General features: G+C 40.1%; 1 protein-coding gene and 1 long non-coding RNA gene across 2 annotated transcripts; one reads left to right on the forward strand and one right to left on the reverse strand.

Moving 5' to 3' along the window:
• The first annotated feature begins 2,674 nt into the window (after positions 1-2,674).
• Positions 2,675-3,656, forward strand: LOC135937423 (homeobox protein SIX6-like). Its single transcript, XM_065480574.1, has 2 exons — positions 2,675-3,104; positions 3,438-3,656. The coding sequence occupies exons 1-2, from the start codon at positions 2,682-2,684 to the stop codon at positions 3,654-3,656; spliced, it is 642 nt and encodes a 213-aa protein (XP_065336646.1). The 5' UTR covers positions 2,675-2,681.
• Positions 3,657-11,297: 7,641 nt separating this feature from the next.
• Positions 11,298-11,878, reverse strand: LOC135937249 (uncharacterized). The gene is made up of 3 exons (XR_010574485.1): positions 11,649-11,878; positions 11,488-11,591; positions 11,298-11,438 (listed from the first exon to the last, which is right to left on the reverse strand). It is a non-coding gene; the product is annotated as an uncharacterized LOC135937249 (long non-coding RNA).
• Between the last annotated feature and the right edge of the window lie 5,748 nt (positions 11,879-17,626).

The raw sequence follows: 17,626 nt of genomic DNA on the forward strand, positions 1-17,626 counted from the left end.
TATTTACATTTAATTTTAGTACAGGCACCATTTTAAGATTGAAATTATGATAAATTATCAATCCTTTAAAATATCTGAAAATTAATTCCTATTTTTAATACCCTGAGAATCCGATTGCTCATTTATTTGTAGTTCTATTTTAAAATTAAAGTGTTCATTAGATTCCTCGTGTCAAGCCTGATAGAATGAACACCAAACATTAGGTCTTCGGACAAGGTCAAAGGTCTATAACTTTAAATTTAGAGGCTTTTTCTTAAATACATTTTTAAATAACGTCTTTTACGAAGTTTCTGAGCACACCAATCGATTCTTGACGGTCTAATTAGGTTAAGTGGATGTTTTTCCCGACCAAAAAGTGCAGTGTGACGTGCGAACTTTTTTCCCGCCAAAACAATGTGAACGAATGATGCGAGAAGTGCGCATGCGTCAGAGCTGGTTTGAGCACTTGCAGAGAGACCGCCTGTATGAATGACTTCTTTGTCAGATCCAGCCAGCTCTCACGCATGCGCACTTCTCGCATCATTCGTTCACATTGTTTTGGCGGGAAAAAGGTTCGCACGTTGCGCTGGACATTTTGGTCGGGAAAACTCCGTCGAAGACGGTCTTGAAGGCCTGACGCATTTCTTAAGGGGCCTGGAAAGCCCCTTAAGAAAGTCCAAAAAGGGAGTGAAATTTTTGTGTGTTTAGTATGAATTCGACAAGAAAATCTATGGGGGTTAGGCAACTGGCGCTGCTAAGTAGTTTGGTGCACTGCCTATTCGCAGCGAGAGCAGGCGTTTGAAGAGACTTCAATGCTCGACAATTACGAATTATTTGCCTGTTTGTGTTTGCTTTGCCCGTTTTTTTTTTATTTAACAATGAAAATCCAGCGCATTAATAATTTTTAGCACGTTATATTCATTAAAAAGAGCTTATTTGACAGAAAATAAAAAGTACATAAATCAGAGTTCTAAAAACTAAATATTTTCTTTAAAAAACGTTTGAATTTTTTCTCACAGTTTGCCCCATTCAATCTCTCTAGATTAAATTCATGAAATTTAATTTAAATCCAGTACTGTCGAATGCAGAATATATTTATAAAATTGAGTTGCATGTGTCTCTTATTAAACTTGCATTCAGATAGTAATTGTTCGATTCTAAAACTTTGTCACTGGTTTTAATTTTAAAAAGCTGGTAGTATTTTTACAACTCGATTTTCGCATATTTTTGGTCTGTTCCTGTAGGTGAAACATGCTTCATTGCAAGCCCTGCTCGAGCATTTTATTCTTGTTGCATGCAGGAGCCGAGCAATTGAGCTCGAGGCTTGCGGTGGGCTGGGCAGCTGCGCTTGCGTCAGCTGATGGGAGAGACCATTTTTTACTGTGTGGTAGTTGCATCACCTCCCTATATATGTACATTTCGGTGGCGGACTGGCTGGTTAGCTGTACAGACTTATTTAGAGTTAAAAAAAACGGAAAATCCGTCGAGAGGATGGCATGCAATCGCCTTCGTAGTTGCTATCTCTTTCATTTTACTCGTGAATCGTGTTGAGAAACGCAAAATAGGCGCGAGTGGGCCCGGAATTGTCGGTGCATGGCGTTGGAAAACTCGGGAAAAATGGCTCGGGGACCCTGAAAAAGGTCATCAGATTTGGCCGAGTGGTAGGGCAGGGCGAGACCTTTCAAATGAGAGCTTGTGAGTTGTGATTCATCAACTTTTCAAATTAGTAGACAATCAAAACCGTGTTGGTCATTTGGCGTTTTGGCCGAGACGTGAATCGGTGAGAAATGAATCGTTGCGTGGGTACACGCACAGCAGTATAATATATGGTATAATATGGTTATGATTACTGCGAATTATGAAACGAGTCATCCAGACTCAGCTTCTTGAATAATGTAGAGGGATATTTTTTCTAAAAGATTATTTGATGCAATTTAATCACCAGATTGCATAATTCGATATTTATAATACCTGCGGGAATCAAAAGTATATTAAATTCTTCTTGCTAAAAGGACAATTTCTTTGGAAATTTAATTTTTTAATGTTTACCGTGCATATTGCATTCGTTTCTGTTTGATTGTTATTTTAGAATTGCGAACACTTCGCAATTTCTTCATTAATTTCTTTTAAAATATATAACAGCGTATTGATACTGCATGGGACTGATCCCTTTTAGGATTCAATTAAAGCCGAAATTGACCTGATTGTGAGTAGCAGCATCAAATATTTTTAGAAAAGTGGCTGCAAAGTTTTCATGCTTTTTAAACGGCGAGGACTGTCTCCTTACTTGAAATCCTATTTCATTTCACAACAAAAGAGTTCCCCTAAAAGGTTTCATACACTGTTTGGACAGATTTCGACGAGAGGAATTGAAATCTGCCAAGAAAATGTGGTCAAGCGCTCCAAATTTTGGAGAAAACTTTACAAATTTGGCAAATGGCCCTTTTTTGACTATTGCAAATTTTTAATCAATAAACTGTTTCTATTGCTTCAAACAATTTAAATAATTTTCAATTTTTGTCCTGTATCAATCCACATTTCTTTTATAAAAACCATAAAATTAATTATTTCAGTGTAACCGTGACCTCAAATTTGAATTTTCCATCAAAATTACCGATATTAAATTTAGAAATTAAATTTATTCAAATGATTAAATCCAAAATTGGGTCATGTCTGCTGTTTCAGAGGTAACAAACGAAGAAATGGCGTCGTCGGTGCCGTCGACGCCGACGTCGTCGCCCGTGTCGACGCCGGAGCTGCCGCAGCCGCGGCCGCTGTTGCCCATCTTCGCGCTGCCGACGCTCAACTTCACGTGCAGCCAGGTGTCGGCGGTGTGCCAGACGCTGGAGGAGTCGGGCGACGTCGAGCGGCTGGCGCGCTTCCTCTGGTCGCTGCCGGTCGCCAATCCAAACTTCGCCGAGCTGTCGCGCACCGAGGCCGTGCTGCGCGCCAGGGCCATCGTCGCCTTCCACAGCAACAACTTCAAGGAGCTCTACCACATCCTCGAGCACTACAAGTTCGGCAAGGACAGCCACGCCAAGCTGCAGGCCCTCTGGCTCGAGGCGCACTACATCGAGGCCGAAAAGCTGCGCGGAAGGCCGCTCGGCCCCGTCGACAAGTACAGAGTGAGTCTCCGAAATAACATTATTATTTAATTGTTTTAATATTTCTGCATTGCTTATACCAATTTCTTGCGATAGAAATGCAAAAAATTAATTTTTTCCCTGTGAAAATCTAAAATTTGCGTCAAAATTTCCTCTACTTTGCAGATTTTTTCTTTTAAATTGCCTCAATTTCTCCAAAAATTTATCTCTGACTAATTTTCAAGCCGATAGTTAGAAAATTATTGAAAACTGAGGTGCAAAAACATTGCTTTCAAGAAATTGGTAAATGTTGAAAAAAATGGTTTCAACATTGCAGTAATTTTTGTTAAAAGGCAAGTTATTTCGCTTAATTAGCATATCGCACCGCGCCGCAAAGTGCAGCGCTCGAGGCGAAGCGCCGCTCGGGCGATCGCCGCCACACCGCTCACAGCTGCAAAAGCGCTCTTTGCTGAGTCTCTGTCCGCCGCGACGCTGCTAAGCGCTACACCGCAAGGCACTCAGCTGCAGCGCCACAAAGCGTTTAGCCGCATATGTGCGATTTGCAGCTCGCCGCGAGTGCAAAATCCGCCATGAGAAACTCTAAAGAGCCAAAAATAAGCGTCGGCGCCGCTAAAACCACGTATAAATGCAACGGTCGCCTTGCATGGCCAAATGAGCCAGAAACTACGGAAAATAAAGCATATTTAATTTCGGTCTGGAAAAGGATTTCAGGTCTTGGTAGCCTGGAAAAGTTCATTCGGTTACGCCAAAGACTCGTCCGCGTTAACTTTCTCTTTTGAATTTTTTTCCTTCTACTTGACCAGCGATAAAGTCGTTATCTAAATTGCTACCAAGGTCAATTTTGGCTGCAGCTCAATTCTTTTTTTGAAATTGACTGCAATAAAGGGCTTTCAATTAAAGGCCAAGTCTGAAAAGAGATCGTTGTGGCTTTTATTATCTTTAATAAAAACAAATCACTTCCAGAGCTGCGGCTGTGACTCTACCAGACATTTTAACAACTACCATTCAGCAGAGGAAATGACAGATTTGAGACTTATTTTTCTGTTAAAATGCGCTATATCCTTTATTAACGTTGCTATGAAAGTAAGTTAAAAATTTAGCTAAAACTTTGTCATACTCTTTTCATGGGAGCAGGGAATTGGATTTTGTATTTTTTTCTTATCAAGAATTCGGGATTAATTTTTGATATAAAAATACTGAAAGACAAAAATTTAAACACAGAAAAACTTTATTAGAGTAAAAACTAACGACTATATTGTTGAAGAATGGCGATCAGCTCTTCGTCGACAAACAACTCGACAAACTCGCTACTGAGATTTTGATAATATTGAACAAACTGAAAAAACTCGGTGATGCCAACGATTTCGTCATTTGTCGTTTTGCCAATCGCCAAGCTCCTTGCAAGCGCGGCGTAGCCGGCGGTGTGACGATATTGTAAATCGAACGTAATGACTCTAATGGTTGCCAGCGACGCTGCAACGCATTTAATGAACGCCGCTATTTCCTTGAAATATCCAGCTAGGAAATTGTTTGATGAACTGGCATGTGCTATAAAATGAAGTTCTTTCAGATTTCCCAGGATTTTCTTCTCTCCGACTAACGTGCTCACTCTCCTAAGTTGCTCAAAGTCAATGCATTCGCCGAGCAAAGTTATCTTTTCCAAATTTGGAGCTCCAAGGATGTCAGTCAGTCGAATGTGATCGTTTTCATAGGGGCTGTTGGATAATTATAGATTAATGAGCTTTTGATTCGCAAACTTATTAAAAAGTTATAGTTACCACCAGAAGTCCATTCTGACTTCCTTGAGATTGCTGAAAAACGTGATCGGCTCGGGATCTTCCTTGAAATCTGCCGCGAATGCGAGTCTCTCTAGCTTTGGACATAAAGCTAAAAGTTGACCGAGCGAATATTCTGTCGATACACGAATAGAATCTTCATCATAATTTAGATGAATAGCCCGCAGATTTGGTCCGAATTTTTCCATGAAGAGGTGGAAAATGTCCTGCGGCACATTGACGAACTGCAGACTTTCCAAGTGGGTGAGTTGCAGCAACGCGGTCAAATTACGTGCTTCGCTGGTGGCGGAATTCGACCAACAAATCTGTTGAAAATTGAATAAATTTAAAAGACCATCTCAGACATTTTTTGGTGCTAATAATACAAGTGCCAAACATCATAATATCGGTTTGACAAATCGCGGTATAGCTCTTAGAAAATATCAACAATGTAATAAAAAGGCGAAAATATAAAATATCTAGGTTGCAGTGAACATTCTTGGCCAGGACGGAAAGATACAAAAATCCATTAATTCATTCATTTTTTCAATGAATCTGAAACAACAATGAAATAAAGCAACTAAAAATAATTCCTATCCCAATTATTTTGAAATATTTTAAACATATTAAAGTGGAGCAGTCCAATTAAGCAATTTACACTAACCTCGAGATGCGTGATCAAAGGGAAAGCCGATGGTAAATGACTTAAATCAACATGGCCGTCATCCACATCGTAAAAAGCAACTTCCAAGTGTCTGAGGTTTGAGGTTCCCGAAGCGCAGGCTATAGTTTGACTTGACGACTCGTAATCTTCAAAAGTGCTGAAACTGCTTGAAAATTCTCGGATTACGCGAAGATTTGGGAGATTTTCAGTGCAGCTCTTGAACAAGATGGGGATCATCTCATATTGTTCTGTGAAATACAGAAAAACCTGCAATTTTGGCATTGCCTTTTTCAGTTTTTCCGCCCAATTTAGGTCTTGGAAGTAATACAACTGGTCTTCGTCATCTTTTATGTTGAATTGAAGATATTCCAAGTTGGGGAGATTTTGGCAGAGCTTGATCATGTGAATCAAGTAGATCTTGCAAATTTCTTCAATTCTCAGCACTTTTAGGCGTTTTAATTTTTCCAACGCCTGCAACAGTTCATCATCGGCAGTCTCAGGAAAAAATCTGAAGAATGGATCAGCTTCAATGGCGAGCAGAGACAGTTCCTCAATGTCAGCAGCCTTTTCAGAAATGCAAATCACCGACTATAAACATAGAGAAATTAAATTAAACATTGCCTGATATCTGTATCATAAAACCAACCAACCATTTTTAAATATTGGTATTTGAGTAGTTTTGGACAGAATGACAGAAAAGCCGTCAAATCGACTTTTCTTGGTCTCATGCCGAGATAGAGTTGAAGGGCAGGCAGCATTAACACCATCATATCCTCCTCTTCTCGCCTTAGTGAAGTACACTTTGTTGCCATCAGTTTAACCACAATCTTACTCAGCAATTCAATGGCTGGAACAAAAAGTGAAACATTTTTAAATAAATTGTTAAATTGCAAATCGCTGTAGATAGAATCGCCTTTTCCAAGTAACATTTAATTTTTCTATGGCATATCGATGGACTTGAAAATCGGTTTATTATTTCAATTTGAGTGATTTCGTAGCTAAGAAAAAACACGAAAATTTCCCAACGGTATGGTTGAAAATGCCGAACAACTAAATTGCTTTCCATGTTAATGATGATATGAGACCAATCGCAACTCTGAAACATATTTTTGGTCCTACTAAAAGCGCTTACTTGGATCAATCCTCATTTTTTCGAAAAATGTACGAATTTTGTGTCAATATATAGACGCCTAATTAAGTAATAACTCTGCTCCTATTGGTCGTAGAGGCTAAAACCAATTTTCATTAGACTTGCCTTAAAATTCTGCATTAATTTAATCCACAAGCAACCTCAGTCCAAAATATCTAGTGATTTTTTTAAATCGCCAATGGATCAGAGGGGGATTTTGACTGCTCGCCATACTTGGTTCCGCACCGAGTGGCATTGATTGGCCCGGTTTCATGTCGATATTTGCGTTTTGACCATAGATTTAGCGTTTTTGCTAAGCGGGCCCATAAGGAAAAAGGAAAAGTGGCTAGATTTCGACTCTTAAGCTTTTCTTCATTCGAACAAATCGATACGGCACGCGTATTTAGATTTTAATTAATGGGAAGTGAATGAATACTGACAATGAGAAAAGAAGGCGCTGCCACAGTAAAATATAAAAAATATACACATTGTATATAGAAGTAATAAAAAGTCCGACTAACATTATTGTCTGGCGATAAAATACTTACGCAAGTCGAGAAAATGATTCAGTTCAAAATCGGCTGGAAGCTTCGTACCAAAATCAGCGGCAATGTCCCGGATTCGATACGCCGCAATGACTCTTTGCTGCATTATTTTCGCCGTTCTAATACAGATTTCTTCCATGGTAGCCCCAGAACAGATATATCCGCTTGAAACGGCCTTTCACAACCACAAATAGCGTTGCACCGCGCGGGAATGGGGCAATATTTGAGTAATATTTTTGAAGAAGATAGAAGATTGCTTCACACGAGAGTGTTTTCAACGTAAACTTGTTTTTGTTGTTGACGCGTGACGCCTGACGCCGCGGCCGTGGAAGGAAGTGGAAAAGATTCACTCCTCATAGCGGTGGCAGCAGCACTCGTTAGGGTGCAATTTAAGGGCTGCGGTGGCAGCAAACGTGCATGAAATGTATTTATATATACAGCTTTAATTAAGGAAAATATGATTTTGGCGTATAATGCGTCACATGAAAAGAAATTTCATTATTTTTACCTAGTTCATATAGTGATAATATTTTTTAATTTTAATTTGGCGCTGTTATAAAGAGCCCAAAAATACATCAGAATTTCATTTCAATCAAAATGTTTTAAAAACAGCAAATTAGGAGCTAGTGCATAACATATTTAAAAGAGTGAGAAAATTTGCGGCTAACTATTTTTTAATTAGATATTATCTTTAGAACCACCCGCTCTGTTAAGTATTATTGCGCTGCCATTTGTTTTCCGAGAGCCAAGCAATACATGAAATATTATAATTAATCCATATTAGCGCCTCGCCTCGGTCTTGGACATCTCCTGACTGTAAATCTCGGAGCCGAGCGAGCGAGCGATGCCCGTGGCGATGGCTGTTTTGCCGGTGCCGGGTTGCCCGCCAGCAGGATATGGCCCACCCGGCGATCTTTATTCCCTCGTGGATCATCGTTGCGACGGCCGCCTTGCGCGCCTTCTGCTGGCCAACAATGCCTCGGAAACGTTCTTCCCCAGGCCCAAACGGAGGATTTCTCAATTTAATGTATATATCTCGAATGGAATGTGTCTAAGTTAATTATTTAATCAAACCGAAGTAAATAAAATCGTTTTCCGATGCGGGAAATTAATTAATTCGATATATCAGGTACTCAGGCTCGCAATTTAAAATCACGGGAACTAGTTTACACGATTTTCTCGAATGGAATGTGTCTAAGATATTTATTTAATCAAACTGAAGTAAATAAAATCGTTTTCCGATGCGGGAATTTAATTAATTAAATATTTCAGGTACTCAGGGTCGAAAATAAAAATGACGGGATCTAGTTTACACGATTTTCTCGAACGGAATGTGTCTAAGATATTTATTTAAACAAACTGAAGTAATTAAAATCGTTTTCCGATGCGGGAATTTAATTAATTCAATATATCAGGTACTCAGGGTCGCAATTTAAAATGACGGGAACTAGTTTACACGATTTTCTTTATAAAAGCATACAGAAAAGTCGTGAATAAATAAAAATAAAAGGTAGCCGCTTCGTGGTATCCTTTCTGACAAAAAGAGCAGTCGCTAAATATATTTTCTATCCGCACCTTTGGCCTCAAATATTATTTTCTGAGTAACACCCGCACGCACCCTCTGTGTGGAATGTTCTTTCTTTGTTCATTTCAGCTGCCGCAGGTGCCCTCATCTTTCAAAAGTGAAACGTTTTGTCCGTGATAGTCCTCTCCTATCTGCTCGCCTTTGTGACAGCGTATGGTTTTTGACCCAGCCTCAGCCCTCTGCTACTCAATATAATTATTCCTCGCCTCTATCAGCATCAGATCACCCGTGATTCTTTTATTAAATACCGCATTTATTAATTTACATACCTTTAATAAATCTAATTGATCTGAAAGTTAATTTTTACGACAGAATTTTCTCAACCCTTTCCGTCGCTTTAAATTCTCGTGCTATCGAGACACGTTTTTCTTGCAAAAGCAGCGCACTGTACTATCTTTGACACCTGTTTTACTGAAAGAAAATTATTCTCTGATTGAGAGTCGTAGAAGCTAGCTAGCACTTGAAAACTTTATTATTTCTAAAAGCAGTTTTATGTTCGTGCATCTTTCCATGCGCTCTGTTCATTTTTTTCTCCCCCATTATTGGCCCTGCTGCTGCTGAGATGCGAGCGGCTCAGGCACGAACTGAACAAAAATTGAAATTGCTTTAACTTTAATGTCATCACAGGTGTAACACATTTACTTTGTACTTTTCGAGCCATTTGACCTCATACTTTTGTTTTCCTTATTATTTTAATTCAAATGTTTGACTAGATGCTGGCTTTGCTGGCACTTAATGATTAAAGTGACAATAACGGTGAAATGAAGTTCTTTCCGATTTATCGCGATTTTCTTCTCTTCGATTATTGTGCTTACGGTCCTAAGTTCCTCTAAAGATCAAAGGAGCAGCCGCGAGTAATGATATCTTTTCCAAATTTGGAGCTCGAAAAAAGTCAGTCAGTTGAATGTGTCCATTTTGTTAAGTTAATAATAAATTAAATGAGCTTCCGCTTCTCAAGCTAATTAAAAAGATATTTGAAAAGTGCGACCACTCGAGGTTGTTTTCATGTTGAATATAATTAAAACCAGGCTTCATCCTCGTTGTCAATTAAAGAGAAATTCGTCTTCTTTATTTCTCGACCAGTTTCGACGTCATCAAGTACGTCCTAATCATGAGTTACAATTACAATCAAATAACGAACAATGCAATAATGTCACATCTAAAATCATATAAATTCCATACAATTCTTAAAAAACACCCACCTATTCATGAGGCACTTGAGGCAAGCTCCAAAGACCAAATGTAACAAATTCTAAGCCACCCCTTTGTTCCAGTTAACGCGGCATGCACAGGAAAAAGGACATACGTTTGATTGGAAGAATGTGGAAATTTTGAAGCAAGAAACAAATTTGTGGAAGAGGGTAGTTTTGGAGGCGGTGGCAACGGAATGCTCAGAAAACGTTATTAGTAACCCAAGCCACCTGCTTTGTGATGTGTGGAAAAATATTTTACGCGCTGAAAGGGGAAAATTTAGCTCACGGAACAAAAAGGTTCCCTACCACCTGTGAGATGTGCGTGTTATTTAACAAAGGGGTGGCTTAGAATTTGTTACATTTGGTCTTTGGAGCTTGCCTCAAGTGCCTCATGAATAGGTGGGCGTTTTTTAAGAATTGTATGGAATTTATATGATTTTAGATGTGACATTATTGCATTGTTCGTTATTTGATTGTAATTGTAACTCATGATTAGGACGTACTTGATGACGTCGAAACTGGTCGAGAAATAAAGAAGACGAATTTCTCTTTAATTGACAACGAGGATGAAGCCTGGTTTTAATTATATTCAATATAATTAAAAAGATGTAAATTATTACCTTCTGAAGTGTGATTTCCTTGAGATTGCTGGAAAATGCGATCGGCGCCCGATCTACCTTGAAATTTGCCACGAAATTTGCGAGTCTCTCTAGCTTTGGACACAATTCTAAATAGTTGGCCAAGCGAATAATCAACCATCTCAACATCACCATCATCATAATATTGGTTTCATTTTTGTTCTATTAGTTTGATCTTAAAGAAATAAGAAAGTCCGCTTCGATTTTAATCTGCATTGTACAAAAGTAAACTAGCGCAGTTTTCACCGGCATTGCGATAACACTTTAAACGACGATGCTTATATTTTATAGCAAATAAGGGAATAAATGTTTAGGAAAAGTAGAAAAAATATATTTCCTTTACCTTTTTTATTTAAAATATCTACATCCAGCATTACACAATCAGACATACTTGTCGAGAATGCTGATCAGTTCCTCTGTTGCGAGAAAGAAGGAAATAAATAGAATTCGAAAAAATTACTCAAAATTCCCTAAGCTCAGGCCGACAATACCTATATACGCACAATGCCTTTCCTCTCGCGGTGGGTTCTACGACCACCAGCTGCAGCAAATTCAGAAATTCCTTGAGCAAATATCCTAAAAATGTCTGCGCACAAAGGAGGGAAAGCCAAATTTAAACCCGCGCAACTTAACAAGACAATTGGACTTTATTAATTTACTCTAAACAGTACACAAGAAAGAATACAACGCGGATCACTAGAACTCCGCTTCCGACGCCTCCGAACTGATATCGCTCGCTCCCTTCTGGACCATAAACCCTACGTCGCTCCGCCACTGCCGAAACTGGCAGAAATTAGCAGCAGCCTGACCGCTCACTCGCCGACATCTGAAATTGATTCCTAAGTGGCGGCCCACAACTTACTGCCCAAAACTACCTTAAAGTCCACGGCACGGCCCTGCGACGGAAGTCCTCGGCGTTGCCCACGAGCCCTCCAAAAGTGATCTCCTACCTTGTCTAATTACGCTGTCCGACTTCGGCCTGCCCACACAAACACAAAATCAGTTACAGGAATTTACTTGGCTCCAGAGATCTTACTCGTTTAACTCGTGGACTTCGCTTCTCCTCGTTCCGTCCTTGTTCGGGTTTTTATACGGTCCTTTCTCCTCCTGCGTCTAGCTCCTCCTCGTTCTCCTCGTTCTCCACGTTAACCCCTTCCTGTGCCTGTCGTCTTTTGAGAGGGTAGCTTTACTCCCCTAAGAAAGAAGAAGGTTATCCCCTTAGCACCCTCATCCCCCACCTCCTTAAAGCGCCCCTGCCCTTGCATCACATCACCTCATCCACAAACAGTTTTTTAATATTTTCAGGAATATTTTGCAGTTGAACATTTTGAAAAAAGCGTGTAATTTTTGGCATTTCCACATTTGTCAGCCTCCCATGCCGCAAGCTTTTGGCTAACAACGGGTAGCCACAATGGAGGGAGTCCAGGTCATATTTAACCTTTGTCAATACTGGCAATGAAGCAACAGCATTTTTGATGAACCAAGCCATATCTCTGAAATAATTGAAATTGATTTCGTGGAAAAAGTTGACATTGGAGTGAATTCTAAGAGTTTTTAGTAGTTGCAGGATTTTCTTTCTGTCGATCAAAACGCCCAAGTGCATAATTACTAGGATATCCGGCATACCCAAACTCGCCACCAGAGTCAGTTCCTCTAGGTTTGGTGCTTCCAGCATAGTTAATTCTGGAAAAAGGATCAGTCCCGAGCTAAAACAAAAGGTATATATTTAGACGACACCTGCCTAATTCTTAGTTGAAATACTCACACCGCCAACTGTAGCTGTTTTAGATGGGGTAATAAATGGATGGGCAATAATCGGTCACGGTAGAAATCTCCTCTTATCACCAGTTTTTCCAGTCTCGGACACAGATTCAGTATCCGATGGGGATACAAATAGGGAGGAACGTTCGAATGCGTGTTTACGATGGTCAGTGTTTTTAGGGCAGGTCCGTATTTTTGTAGGAAGAGCATGGCAATGGTTGCAGGTAAACTGAAGAGTGACAAACTAGTGATGTGGTCAAAAAGCATATACATGTCATTCTCATTTATATTGCTTTCCGGCCCATTTTCAGGTTCGTTGACCTTTATGCTTCCAATTCTGAAAACCTGAGAAATTGATTTTAATTTTATACAATAAATAATTAAAGTCGTATCAGATCAGAGTACCTTTTAGAGCTATAAAAATAAAATAATAAGTATTGTGATTTATTGAGATTTGAATCTTCTAAATTGTCGTTTAAGCGCTTGTTAACTTAAATAATCAAATCAGCCTATATTTATATTTTATCGTCTCGAAAAATTGTGTTTTGGGATATTTGTATACAAAGATTCGATTTGTCTGATTTTAGTTTCTAGCTCGTCATTAATAACTCATATTAAGTCAATTAAAAACCAACCATTAGCAGATCGAATCTAAAATCAAGCTGGAGAATTGGCCGAAAGTGCGACAAAAATAATGCGGTTGGCGTCAGCATTTGTAAAGAGCTCAAATACTGCATTCTTTATAATTTATGGTAATTACCTTAAGGTGACGAGGGAAAGGATGTATCATAAGAACGCGATCATCGTGAGGTGCTCCAGGGTTCCTCGCAGCGGCTTTGAAGAAGCGGCCTTTTCTTCGTCTACTTAAGTCGATTGGCCGAGTGTTGTCCTGCGTCATCGCTTCATCGAGTTCATTGATCCAACTCGATATATTTGTGCTATTTTTGTCATCTGCAAAGTCAATAAAATGAACATCGGGCAGATGCAGCACGAGATAACCGTAAAAAGAGAAGTATTCTTTTAAACTTGGTGCCAAAAATATCAGCATTTTCAAGTTTCGCAAGCTTTTCTGCAATTGTTCGCCAAGAGGGTCTGGTCCATTGGATTGAACCAAAACAGATTCATCCTCCAAGGCAATAAAGAGGTTCTGAAGTTTCGGTAGTTGATTGCCAAGTTTGATCAAGTCTTTCAGACGGAACTTGAACGTTTCTCTAATACTCAGAGTTTTCAACTGAGTTAGTTTGCCCAGCGCCTCCAATACTTCATCGTCTATGCGGATGCAATCCGCGAGTCTTCTCATAATAAGGATAGTATCTTGATCATTACACAGCAGTTCCTCTACTTGCGGAACAGTTTTAGATATTTCAGTCAATGCCTGTAGAATGGACAAAGAAGGGAAATTAGCATAAAGCATTGAAAAAATTATATAATTATCGCCCTCAGCTTTTGATACCATTCACCATTTATTTGCATATCAAGATTTTATTTCGGGCTGAAAAATCATACCTCTCTTTGTGCCTGATTAACTTTTAACTTAGTGTTAAATAAGTATTTTTTTTCCTAAATAAAAAATAAGATTTTGTTTTGTAATTTGGCACAAATCCAGGAATTAAATGTCAGTATTTCTTAAAAAATGTGTCATAATCATACCAACAGATTTTTTTACCTCTATGAAGAAACGAGATTTATGGTTTTTGGGAGAAAATGACAAGAACGCCGTCAAGTCGATCACTTTTGGCATGTTTGCGAGCCACAGTTGTAAAGCAGGCATCATAACAATGTTCATATCTTCAACACTGCGATCCAGACTGGTGCAGTTCTTGGTCATCAAGTGGCCGACCACCTTCAAAATTAAGTCCAATGCTGCCAAAAGAAAAAATTATACAAATTAAATATTGTACATGGAGCTGCATATTTTTAATTTTTAATTATCAATATAATTAAAGACAGTACATTGTCAAATAAATATATGAATTTGATTCTATCGAAATTTACAGTCCCTATAAAAAGACTGTTTATGAGACCGTTTTTGGTGATTTTTTACTTGAAGAAATACTCACGCAAGTCCACAATATTATGGGCTTGAAAGTCGCGCTCGAGTGAAACTCCAAAGTGCCTCGCGACTTGTCTGATTTTGTTCGCGGCAATTTGTCTGTGCCGCAGGTGCTCGACCACTTTCAATAAATCCTGGCCGAAGTCCATGGCCAATAATTGCGTGGGCTACACGATCTTAGCGCATAAAATTCGGTATTATTTCACTCAAAACAAGGAAAGGTTTCTCGAAACACACACACACACATACTGTACACGCGCGCACGTTGACCTGCACGCACGAAGCTTTTGTCAGCTGATATTAAAAAAGTGGCGGAAGCAGAGCTGCATCCCCTGGCGGGTGGGTGGTTCCATCACTCTGGCTTAAAGCTTAAATAGTGCGGGAAAATGGGATGGCAAATTTTGCTTTTAGTGCGCAAAAAAACGCTCGACACGAGATGAGTTTTTGGGCCCAGTGTGGCCACTACATGGCTAGCATGGTTAGTTTAGTGACTCGAAATGCTCAAATTGCTCAACGGGCTGGTTTGCACCTTTCCAGCATGCGTGATTTGGCTTCACGGGACGAATGTCTAGCGTTTCAATGCAGTCCTCGGTGCGGAGGCAAGTGGCCCTTCAGGGGGCTGGGTCCCTGAAATGTGCGGCCTGGTGCGCCCATGTTATCCGTTCGCGGTGTTATTGGGACCCGGAATTCAGCATTCGTGCCAGTGTAGTGCGCGCCCTTCCCGGTCCTCCGGTTCTCGGACAGGGATAAAAAGAGCAAAAAAAGAACGGCTTTTTAGACGTATGAGAATTATTAGAGAATTAAAATTTACATTCCTAGACACGAAATTAAGCCAAACATTTTACGCTGCTTGATAAATTTTTTTAATTCTGATGTATAGCAATAAACCAATTAAAATTTACGAGTTTCCAGTTAAACTTTAAAACGTTTCAAAATATTAAAAATACTGCCTCTGGTCGGGTGAACTTCTCCACACACAATATAAATTAAATCCGCACAACCCTGTCGCAGTTTGCGCTGTTGCGAACATCTGCAACACAGCTATACCACAAAAATTACTTGATTATATATAGTGCCCTCCGACGCTACGACCCCTGCTTAGTTAGCTTACAGCCCGCAGAACTGGAGCAACTTCTTGGCCTCGCCGAGCCCTCTCGCTGCCGCCGAGCTATCCATGTAACTCATTCGTCGCGGCGGCTGTCTCACACGATCAATAATCACTCACTCATCGTCTCTCAATATTATTTAATTCTTACTGTTTTGCTCTAATTCCTTCATTGTGCTTAGAAATTAAGGTGTTTCGTTTATTATTCAAGAGTGACTCTAACAGAGATAAAAAGACTTTCGATCGCGAAATTGGCCATATAATTACACGTTACTGAATTTAAGTTAACGCGGATGAGGTTTTGAAAATAAAAGCCAAATTCTTACTACTGTGACTGGCAAGGCAAAAAGGGGTGACTATTAGGCAGAGGCCAGGAAACCATCTGCGGTCCGAGCCGGCGAAAGCTGCCTCGAAGCTCGGGGGGTGGTGTGACACCGCGCTAAGGGTATCACGTGTCATAGCCTGCAGTGATGGGAAAATTACAGTTTGGGGCGCCAAAGTTACTTTAAGTTAAACAGTGCTCGCTTATCGTTTAAGGAAAAATAAAGAAAGACCAATTTTATATATACATAAAACGGTGTGGTGTTCTAGGGTAGCGGCCGGAACGTCCGGCGGCCGCGCCTTATTGTTAGATCTGCAGGCGCATGGCATGTAGGGGCGCTAATCAGGCCGCGCATGTAAGTTCGTTTAAAAAAATTGATCCACTTTACCTATTCAACCCTCAAGAATCGATTGGTATATATTCTCAGAAACTTCGTCAAAGACGGTCTTTAAATAGAAGATAAATAATTTTTTATTTTATTAATTTGATGAATCTTCAGATAGCAAATTTCACGATTGATCCAAATATCTTAAAAAAAAAGAAAATTTGCTGCGATTCTAATGTAAATTGCTGGGCAGATATATGCACGGCGTCTGGTAGAGGACGGCTTGGAAAATTTATCATGAAAATAGCTTCAGGTACTAAGGAATTAAGGATAACTTCTCATGGTACTAAAAAAAATCAAAGTTCATCAGACTCGCAGTGAAATTTAGCGTATTTTAGGCCGGATTACCGCCGCCGCCACCAAATATCTCATCAATTTTTACGAGTTTGGTTTAACTTTATTTTTTAAATTCTCCTTTGGCCTGGATTTTGAGGTTCTGACTTGGAAATACACCTAAGCACGACCTAACGCGTTGATTTCTTGGGTTTTGCGTCTAAATGCAGCTCTGCCGATTTTCTTGTATGGAAAATTTAGGGAACAGGTCCGGTCAAAAAAGGCCCGTTTTTTTTTGCCTCTCAGAAGCAACTTGCAAAAAGTATTGGGCCGTTGCCTCACTGTATTTGGAGAGAAAATGTATGTGCCCACCTCGTCGCGCGGATGAAGAGGACTCCAGGAACGACCTCAGCCTTTTTCTCTCCTCAGCTCGCGCCACTCGACCACCTTGCAGGTGATCTGGTCTCACTTGGTCGCACTTTCGCCCGTGTCGCCGGAGAAAAGGGCCAGGAACCTTGAGCTCTGCGGTCGATCATTTCGATCTCGTGAAGTGAAACCGTGTGCACCAGCGTGTCGGAGCCGAGGGAGCGAGCGATGCGAATGGCGGTGGCCGTTTTGCCGGTGCCGGGCTGCCCGGCCAGCAGGATTATGGATCTCGGATCATCTCCGCGACGACGCCGGCCTCCTTGCGCGCCTTCTGCTGGCCAACCACGCCCTCGGACACGTTCTTCGGGTCGGCGCTTTGCGTCTTCCAGGCCTAAACCGCGCAATGTGCGAGTGAACGCCGATTCGCTCATTCAGCATCACTCCTGCACCTTGACAGCAGTCGAAATCACCGCAGAAAGCAATTTTTCTCATTTTAATTATTATATTTTATTTTAAAATGAACCTAGAAATATTTAGACTTTATATTGTGATAGTAATATTTTTCGTGTGTTTTTAATTCGGCTCTCGTAAATGGTCCAAAACTATCGGAATTGAATTTCAATCAGTTTATTGGCCTTAAAAAACAGCCAATTGGTGCACACAGCATTTAAATATAAAAAGCAAGAAAAGCTGCGGCGGAATCCCTTTTTTTAATCAGTTATTCACGAGCCAAAACCCAAGATTTGTCC

This window comes from Cloeon dipterum, chromosome 2 (assembly GCF_949628265.1).
Source record: "Cloeon dipterum chromosome 2, ieCloDipt1.1, whole genome shotgun sequence".
Lineage (NCBI taxonomy): Eukaryota > Metazoa > Arthropoda > Insecta > Ephemeroptera > Baetidae > Cloeon > Cloeon dipterum.